The sequence below is a fragment of the Heterodontus francisci genome, chromosome 3 (assembly GCF_036365525.1).
Source record: "Heterodontus francisci isolate sHetFra1 chromosome 3, sHetFra1.hap1, whole genome shotgun sequence".
NCBI classification, from domain to species: domain Eukaryota; kingdom Metazoa; phylum Chordata; class Chondrichthyes; order Heterodontiformes; family Heterodontidae; genus Heterodontus; species Heterodontus francisci.
Window position 1 is genome coordinate 174623999 of NC_090373.1, and position 10442 is coordinate 174634440.

The 10442-nt window shown below is 43.3% G+C and overlaps 1 protein-coding gene across 2 annotated transcripts in view; it reads right to left on the reverse strand.

Annotated features, from left to right (window-relative positions):
• ppp1cb (protein phosphatase 1, catalytic subunit, beta isozyme) overlaps positions 1–7792 on the reverse strand; it is a 162038-nt gene extending 154246 nt beyond the window's left edge. The window contains exon 1 of one of the 2 annotated variants that reach the window (XM_068027696.1): positions 7545–7792. Coding sequence is in view for 1 of the 2 variants with exons in the window: in XM_068027697.1 (XP_067883798.1) it covers positions 7545–7596 (52 nt within the window). In the remaining variant the exon portion in view is untranslated. The remainder of the gene's footprint in view (positions 1–7544) is intronic. The other variant, XM_068027697.1, reaches the window with a different exon arrangement.
• Positions 7793–10442: the final 2650 nt, after the last annotated feature.

The window sequence follows — 10442 nt, forward strand, 5'->3', positions numbered from 1 at the left end:
ACAGTCTCTTATGTGGGACTTTATCATATGCCTTCTGGAAGTCCATTTAAATAATATCCATAGACATTCCCCTGTCCACTACCTTAGTCACCTCTTCAAAAAATTCAATGAGATTTGTCAGGCATGACCTTCCCGTCATGAATCCATGCATCCCTGATTAACTGAAATTTTTCTAGGTGTTCAATCACCCTGTCCTTGATTACAGACTCCAGCAACTTACCCACCACAGAATCCAGGCTAACTGGTCTGTAATTTCCTTGGTTCCCCCTTTCACCCTTCTTAAAAAGTGCAGTGGTGACGTGTGCAACTTTCCAATCCAAAGGGACCACTCCTGAATCTAGGGAACTCTGAAAGACTATAGTTAGGGCATCTACAAATATGCTCCCCTACTTCCGTTAACACCCTCGGATGGAAACAGTCAGGTCCTGGGGATTTCTCACTCTTTAGTTCCATTAATTTTCTTGTTACTGATTAGAATTAGAACATTACAGCGCAGTACAGGCCCTTCGGCCCTCGATGTTGCGCCGACCTGTGAAACCATCTGACCTACACTATTCCATTTTCATCCATATGTCTATCCAATGACCACTTAAATGCCCTTAAAGTTGGCGAATCTACTACTGCTGCAGGCAGGGCGTTCCACGCCCTTACTACTCTCTGAGTAAAGAAACTACCTCTCACATCTGTCCTATATCTATCACCCCTCAACCTGAAGCTACGTCCCCTCGTGTTTGCCATCACCACCCGAGGAAAAAGACGCTCACTATCCACCCTATCTAACCCTCTGATTATCTTATATGTGATGTTTTACTTACGTTAATTGTATTATGTCCCCGTCCCCTATTGGCTATTAATTTTTTCAGGACTTCCGGCAAGTTATCCTCCTTTTCAACTGTAAATACTGAGGCAAAGTAATTGTTCAACTTGTCTGCCATTTCCCCATTATCAATGACAATATCTCCATTTACAGCTTTTAGTGGGTCTACATTGCTCTTGACCACCCGCTTTCCCTTTATGTAACTATAAAATTTCTTCTTATTGATTTTGATGTCCCTTGCAAGTTTCCTTTCATAATCTCTTTTAGTAGCTCTTATAAGCCTCTTTGTGACCCTTTGCTGGTCTTTGTATCGATCCCATTTGGCCAGATCTGTGCTGCGTTTTGCATTTTTGTAAGCCCTTTCTTTTTGTGTGATGCTATCCCTAATCCCTTTAGTTGTCCATGGCTGTTTTTTCTGTGAAGTGGAGCTTTTTCCTCTCAGGGGTATCTCGCTCTGTACTTCGTTAAATGTTTCTTTAAATATTCTCCACTGTTCTTCAGTCATTTGACCCGTTAACAGATCTACCCAGTTTACTGTGGACAGTCTCTGTCTCATCCCAGTAAAGTCAGCCTTACCCAAGTCTAAAATTCTAGTAGCTGATTCGTGCTTTTCACTTTCAAATGCTACCTTGAACTCGATCATGTTGTGATCACTATTTGATAAATGTTCACGCAGAGTTAGGCTACCAATTAAATTTGGCTAAATCTAACATTGCCTGTCCCCTTGTTACATCTAGGACATGTTGCTTAGGAAACTATCCCGGACACATTCCAGAAAATCACTACCTTTCTGACAGGTGCTAGTCTGCCTCTCCCAATCTATGTGTAAATTAAAATCCCCCATTAATACTACTCTGCCTTTGTTACACACTTGCCTAATCTGTGCATTTATACAATCTAACACCTCAGAACTGCTACCAGGGGGTCTATACACAACACCTCTTACAGTTTTAGATCCTTTTCCGTTCCTCAATTCCACCCATAAGGTCTCCACTGGATGCTTTCCCCTCATGATATCCTCCCTCAATGAGGTGATATTATTTCTAATCAGTAAGGCTACTCCACCCCCTCTGCCATTTTCCCTGTCCCTCCTGTAAACTTTATAACCAGGGAAATTTAGTTCCCAGTCCTGACCATCCTGCAGCCACATCTCCGCAATGGCCACCACATCATAATCTTCCATTTGAATTTGCGCCTGCAGCTCATCTAGTTTATTCCTTACACTCTGTGCATTTGTATATAGAACTCTTATTTGGGCTACACACCCTAACCCGTCCCTCAGCACTGATGCTTTATTCGCCTGTTTATTATTTCTCTCTTCTGGTTTAACCAGTATACTTCTTGCAGTTTGGCACCAATCAGCCTCACCACTAACCTGCACTCCTACCTTCTCCTTTAACTTCCTGTTTTTCGATTCAACTGAACCCTCCCCCCCACTATTTAGTTTAAAGCCCTATCTACAGCCCTAGTTATGCGATTCGCCAGGACTCTGGTCCCAGCATGATTCAGGTGGAGCCCGTCCCATCGGAACAGCTTCCTCCTTCCCCAGTACTGGTGCCAATGTCCCACGAATTCGAACCCATTTCTCCCACACCAATCTTTGAGCCATGCATTTAACTTTTTAATCTTACTGACCCTTTGGCAAATTTGCTCGTGGCTCAGGTAGTAATCCAGAGATTACCACCTTTTTGGTTCTGCTTTTTAATTTAGCCCCGAGCTGCTCATATTCCCTCAGCAGAGCCTCTAACCTTGTTCTACCTATATCGTTGGTACCTATGTGGACCAAGACAACTGGATCTTTCCCCTCCCACTCCAAGTTCCTCTGCAGCCCAGATGAGATATCCCGAACCCTGGCACCAGGTAGGCAACAGAGCCTTCGGGACTCTCGATCCTGGCCACAAAGAACAGTGTCTATGCCCTAACTATATTATCCCCGATTACGACTACATTTCTCTTTTCTCCCCCCACTTGAATGGCTCCCTGTACCACAGTGCTGTGGTCAGTTTGCTCATCCTCCCTACAGTCCCTGCTCTCGTCCACACAGGGAGCAAGAATCTCGAACCTGTTGGTCAAGGACAACGGCTGAGGCTCCTGCAGCACTACTTACTGGATCCCTCTACCTGCCTCACTCATAGCGATAAGGATGCTGTTTTATAGGAAAGGATTCCCCTAAATCCACATCATGTGTGGCTGAGGTTGTACATCCTGACTTGTCCCTACAGACTTCTTTAAATGCTGTGAGTAGCCTGGTTAGGTCTTCTCATTGTTCTGCATCTAAATATGAAAACATAGTGTACAATTTTGCTAACAATTCAGTATTAGCTAACCAGAAGTTCAATTTAAGAATTCTCTAGGTCTCCTTCTGCCTCATACTCATGATCCCGTTCATCCTTCGCTGTCTCTACTACCTGATATACCCGTGCTTGCTTATCCTCCTCTCGGCGATGTTATTGTTTCAACATATTGATGTGACACAGCCGATTCTTTTTCCAGCAATCTGGGATGCAATCATTTAATTTACTTTACCAATTCTTTTGACCACTTTATATGAACCACTGTACCATGTTTACAGGATTACTAACACCTCATCCCCTGGTTGAAATTTTCAGGTCTTAGCATACTTGTCTGCCCATTTCTTCATGGTTGTTTGGAAAGCTTTAAGGTGCTCCTGAGCCACTTTGCAGGTTCTTGTGAGCTGCTACCGGACCACGGATACATAATCTAACACAGAAGATTCGTCCCTGTGTTCTAAAAACCTTTAATTAGGAACATAGCAACAGGAGTAGGCTATTCAGCCCATAGAGCCTGCCCCACCATTCAAACGATCATGGCTGATCATCCACTTCAATGCCTTTTTCCCCACACAATCCTCATATCCCTTCATATCATTGGTATTTAGAAATCTGTCAAACTCTGCTTTAAACATACTCAATGATTGAGCTTCCACAGCCCTCTGGGGTAGAGAATTCCACAGATTCACAACCCTCTCAGGAAAGAAATTTCTCCTCATCTCTGTCCTAAGTGGCTTCCCCTTTATTTTGAAATTGTCTCTCCTGGTTCTAGACTCCCCAACCAGGGGAAACATCTTAGCTGCATCTAGCCTGGCTATCCCTTTAAGTATTTTGTAGGTTTCAATGAGATCACCTCTCATTCTTTGAAACTCCAAAATACATGCCCAGTTTCCCCAATCTCTCCTCATAGGACAGCCCCGCCATCCCGGGAACAAGTCTGGTGAACCTTCATTGCACTCCCTCTATGGTTAATAATATCCTTCCTAAGGTAAAGGGACCAAAACTGCACACAGTACTCCAGGTACAGTCTAGCCAAGGTTCTATACAATTGAAGCAAGACTTCACTACTTTTAGTTAATTAGTTTTAGAGGACTTATCGCATGTCCATAAACTAATTCAAAAGGACCAAAACCGGTAGACTCATTAGGTGAATCCCTAGTGGCAAACAAAAGAAATTCAAACGCTTTATCCCAATCATGGGGATATTCATGACATGCGCCATTTTATGCAACTCTGGTGACTGCTCTCTTGGCTGGTTTTCTCCAACTGCCTTCAAAACAGTTCACACCCCAACACACTGTCCAAAGCAAAACCAGAAACAATATCAAGAGTCAAGCCTCTTGAGCCCTATAAATCTTGACCTGTCACTTCTCTGTAAACATCTTCCCCAAGTCAAAAAGCCCCTGCTGTGTATTTATCTGAAGACAGGTGACTTTCAGTAAATGTTGTTTTCAAACTAGGCCTCTCAGACTACATAATCTAGGCTGATACTTCAGTGCCATACTGAGAGATTGCTCCATTGTTAGAGATGTAATTCTTCCCTCTACCCCCTTTTCTACATTAACTTGTTATAGTTTCAAGAATATGTTTTTGTTTAACCCTCAAAAGGTATGCTTTAGCTTAACCCTATCTATCTTTCAGATAAAAGATGAAAACAAAATTCCAAATTAAAATTAAGTACAAGCAGACTAGCACAACTGCTCTCATTAGGACTGCCATTTTACATATTGATCGACTACACTGGGTAAGATGCAGCTGGGTGATATTTTAACACAAGGTACAGGAGCAGACAGAAGCAAATCGTTGCAACGAGCAGTCCAGCAACCAAGGAACATGGTGATCAGAGATGGGACTGAGTGGATGACATAATTATACTTATTGTTAAAAAATGTATTAATTTTAAGATAAAATAATTTCAAAGTATTATGAAGAAACATCAATTTAGAATTTTAAAATTTGCCAGTTTATAACACAGAACAAAAAATGACCAGGTTATACTGACCTTGGTGTGTTTTATTCAAAACTCTAACTGCGCAGAAGTTTAGATTAAAAAAGGTACTGGCAGAAATGAGAGAAAAACATCCACCATCTTTTTACTGAACTTGTTATTAAGAATCATTATTTTGAGCTGTGTTCAATAAAGTGATACATCTGTCTTGAACAGCAGCTGTATTCCTTTAGGCTTTTCCAGCGTGCATTACCCATTTACCACAATGGTGCTATAGTGTAGAACTTTGTCTAATACTGTACACAATACTGTCTAGCATACCAATGATTTTTGTGATGATGATATTTATATTAAATTGCTAGCCACGACATCTCCAGCATACCAAAGAATTTCACTTTTGTCAAGATTTATAAAACCAGCAGCAAGGAAACAGTAATTACTTCAGTTCATTCATCAGTTGCTTCATAAAGTGAGATGAGCCAGAGATACTGGGAAGGCCCCAGGTTCAGTCTACTGTCTGTGCTAAGTTAGTTATGCCACCCACAGTCACTGGTAAAGGCACTAGAATTGGGTTTAGCATCCTGGAACGGTAAAGATCAGTCAGCTTTTATGCTCTGCTGGAAATGTGCATGTATGCAAAAATGACATTGGGTGACGTGTCAGAAAAGAATCTGGATCCAAGGAACCCTAACCTGGCATCAATATCTTTCAGAAAAGGGGAGAGAAAATTGGCAGGAATATCGATGGGATAAAAAGGCAAGAAAACTCTCATTCTTTTTAAATACATATAGAGAAAATTTATCCTTGAATTTACCAACAGGATAGTGTCCCAGAGCAACTCCACCAAAGGCAAGGGAACTACATCAGAACTAAAGCAGAAAATTGGCCAGATATGCAAATACCCAATCAACAAGAGCTCCAGACAGCTGCTAGTGTGCTCGTAGGCCAATTTGAATTCACTGCTCTCCACTTTACACTTCCCCATTGATGATACCACAAAAAAATCTGACTGCCAAGGTTACCCAACCTTGTGGGTCTTGGGAGCTAAAGATGACTTTTCTCTTTTAAAAAAAATGGGCGAGGATAATATTTCCTCAGCATATTTTTCCAAATACCGTAAACTTTGAATTGAAGCAGTCCCCTAAATTATACACTACCTACAATGCAATAAAACCAAACAAATTTCTCCAAGGTCCTAGTAACCACCACGCACAAAGAGACTACCTTCATGAGTTATTTAAGCAACTTCACTTATGCAGATAATTACTACATTGCTGGTAAGGTCATACCAGCTTTATTCAGCACCTAATTTATGAATGCTTCTCGTACTTATTCCATCTTCCCCACAGAAATGTCAAGACAAAAAGCACAGATTAATTTCATAATGCCAAGGTTTTACTTTATTTCAACAAATTCTCCACAAAATCCCTAAAGAGCACATCCTTTTTCTTTGGAATGAAATCCAAAGGGTGAATGCAACCCAGCTGCCACTGGGAGGGAAAAACACACCCACAAGCACGACACATTAAATATTTCTAGAGAGTTGACACCAGGCAGACCCAGAGAAAGTCTCCTTGTAAGGAACGGACTGAGGAGCTCCACAACCATAGCTCTCCTTACCATAAAAAAAGTAAACAAAAACATCCCAGAAACACATTTCAGTGATTTACATCTAAAAAGTTTCTCTCACAAAAAATGGATAAAACAATTAAAAATCACCGATCAAAAACTACCCTGCAGCAAATATGAACTGAGGCAGAGACAGAGCTCCTTCAGGCCTTTCCTGCCTGAATGCTAAATCTTCCCAAAAAAAGTGATTGAGATTCTAAAAAAAAAAGCTTTAAAAAAACAGAAATTAAAGTCTGCGATGTACAGAAATCTTAAAGTTGAAAGAAATGTTAGCACTCATTTGTATAAAAGAGAGATAATTGTATTTACTCAAAAAGCAGTCAGGAAAAGTATTCATTCGGTTACAGAAATGACCCCTCGGATATTAAAATAAAACCGGTTTTCTTTTTTTAAACATTGTCAGTAACTCCACTCCCGCCCTCACGAGGGGCGCTTGGCCACGATTCTCCCTTTTGAATATGTCGGCGGTTAAACGGCCGCAGAGACCCCGGGTTCCCCCTTCCCCCCTCCCCCACCCCGAGCACCGGGGAGCCCGGGCCCGGGACGGCCAACACCACAGCAACGAGGCCGGGAGCCGGAACAGGCCTCCGCCGCCACAGGTAAACCCTTCCCTTCCATCTCCACAATTTTAATTATTAGGTTTTCTTTTCCTTCAGCCGACACGCCAAATCCAAAACCAAAAACGGGGTTTGCTTGTCAGTCCTTTCTTTTAAAGCAGTGATTCCGCCCCTCAAATTGCGAATTCTAAATCCGGGGGGGGGGGGGGGGGGGAAACAAAATTCCGCTTTCTAACTTCAGCTGTCCCTCCAGAGAAAAATAATGAGGAAAAATCCGTCTTTAAATTGATCCCGCTACTCACCTTCCAGGAGCCGAGCTATCAGACTGTCCACATTCAGCTCTCCGTCCGCCATTTTACAGCAAACACTCTTCACCCAACAGCTAGGAGCAGAGAGGGAAATGTGAGAGAGGAGAGCAGCTAATTTACAGAGTAACCCTGTCAGTACCGGACTAAACACAGAGCAGGAGAGAGGAGAGCAGCTAATTTACAGAGTAACCCTGTCAGTACCGGACTAAACACACAGAGCAGCAAATGTGAGAGAGAAGAGCAGCTAATTTACAGAGTAACCCTGTCAGTACCGGACTAAACACACAGAGCAGCAAATGTGAGAGAGAAGAGCAGCTAATTTACAGAGTAACCCTGTCAGTACTGGAATAAACACACAGAACAGCAAATGTGAGAGAGGAGAGCAGCTAATTTACAGAGGAACCCTGTCAGTACTGGACTAAACACACAGAACAGCAAATGTGAGAGAGGAGAGCAACTAATTTACAGAGTAACCCTGTCAGTACCGGACTAAACACACAGAGCAGCAAATGTGAGAGAGAAGAGCAGCTAATTTACAGAGTAACCCTGTCAGTACTGGACTAAACACACAGAACAGCAAATGTGAGAGAGGAGAGCAACTAATTTACAGAGTAACCCTGTCAGTACTGGACTAAACACACAGAACAGCAAATGTGAGAGAGGAGAGCAGCTAATTTACAGAGTAACCCTGTCAGTACTGGACTAAACACACAGAACAGCAAATGTGAGAGAGGAGAGCAGCTAATTTACAGAGTAACCCTGTCAGTACTGGACTAAACACACAGAACAGCAAATGTGAGAGAGGAGAGCAGCTAATTTACAGAGTAACCCTGTCAGTACTGGACTAAACACACAGAACAGCAAATGTGAGAGAGGAGAGCAGCTAATTTACAGAGTAACCCTGTCAGTACTGGACTAAACACACAGAACAGCAAATGTGAGAGAGGAGAGCAGCTAATTTACAGAGTAACCCTGTCAGTACCGGACTAAACACACAGAGCAGCAGAGAGGGAAATGTGAGAGAGGAGAGCAGCTAATTTACAGAGTAACCCTGTCAGTACCGGAAAACACAGAGCAGCAGAGAGGGAAATGTGAGAGAGGAGAGCAGCTAATTTACAGAGTAACCCTTTCAGTACTGGACTAAACACACAGAGCAGCAGAGAGGGAAATGTGTGAGAAGAGAGCAGCTAATTTACAGAGTAACCCTGTCAGTACCGGACTAAACACATAGAGCAGCAGCAGAGAGGGAAATGTGAGAGAGGAGAGCAGCTAATTGACAGAGTAACCCTGTCAGTACCGGACTAAACACATAGAGCAGTAGCAGAGAGGGACATTTGAGAGGAGAGCAGCTAATTTACAGAGTAACCCTGTCAGTACCGGACTAAACACAGAGCAACAGAGAGGGAAATGGGAGAGAGGAGAGCAGCTAATTTACAGAGTAACCCTGTCAGTACTGCACTAAACACACAGAGCAGCAGCAGAGAGGGAAATGTGAGAGAGGAGAAACAACAGTGTGTGCTGTAGCACAGGAACAGGCCATTCGGCCCTCCAAGCCTGCGCCGATCTTGATGCCCGCCTTAACTAAAACCTTCTGCACTTCCGGGGTCCGTATCCCTCTATTCCCATCCTATTCATGTATTTGTCAAGATGCCTCTTAAACGTCTCTATGGTACCTGCTTCCACCACCTCCCACGGCAACAAGTTCCAGGCACTCACCACCCTCTGTGTAAAGAACTTGCCTCGCACATCCCCTCTAAACTTTGCCACTCTCACATTAAAGCTATGTCCCCTAGTAACTGACTCTTCCACCCTGGGAAAAAGCTTCTGACTATCCACCCTGTCCATGCCGCTCATAACTTTGTAAACCTCTATCATGTCGCCCCTCCACCTCCGTCGTTCCAGTGAAAATAATCCGAGTTTATCCAGCCTCTCCTCATAGCTAATGCCCTCCAGACCAGGCAACATCCTGGTAAACCTCTTCTGTACCCTCTCCACAGCCTCCACGTCCTTCTGGTAGTGTGGCGACCAGAATTGCACGCAATATTCTAAGTGTGGCCGAACTAAAGTACAGCTGCAGCATGACTTGCCAATTTTTATACTCTATGCCCCGACCGATGAAGGCAAGCATGCCGTATGCCTTCTTGACTACCTTATCCACCTGCGTTGCCACTTTCAGTGACCTGTGGACCTGTACGCCCAGATCTCTCTGCCTGTCAATACTCCTAAGGGTTCTGCCATTTACTGTATACTTCCCACCTGCATTAGACCTTCCAAAATGCATTACCTCACATTTGTCCGGATTAAACTCCATCTGCCATTTCTCCGCCCAAGTCTCCAACCGATCTATATCCTGCTGTATCCTCTGACAATCCTCATCACTGTCCGCAACTCCACCAACCTTTGTGTCGTCCGCAAACTTACTAATCAGACCAGCTACATTTTCCTCCAAATCATTTATATATACTACAAACAGCAAAGGTTCCAGCACTGACCCCTGCGGAACACCACTAGTCACATCCCTCCATTCAGAAAAGCACCCTTCCATTGCTACCCTCCGTCTTCTATGACAGAGCCAGTTCTGTATCCATCTTGCCAGCTCCCCTCTGATCCCGTGTGACTTCACCTTTTGTATCAGTCTGCCATGAGGGACCTTGTCAAAGGCTTTACTGAAGTCCATATAGATAACATCCACTGCCCTTCCTTCATCAATCATCTTCGTCACTTCCTGAAAAAACTCAATCAAATTAGTGAGACACGACCTCCCCTTCACAAAACCATGCTGCCGCTTGCTAATAAGTCCATTTGTTTCCAAATGGGAGTAAATCCTGTCCCGAAGAATCCTCTCTAATAATTTCCCTGACGTAAGGCTCACCGGCCTATAATTTCCTGGAT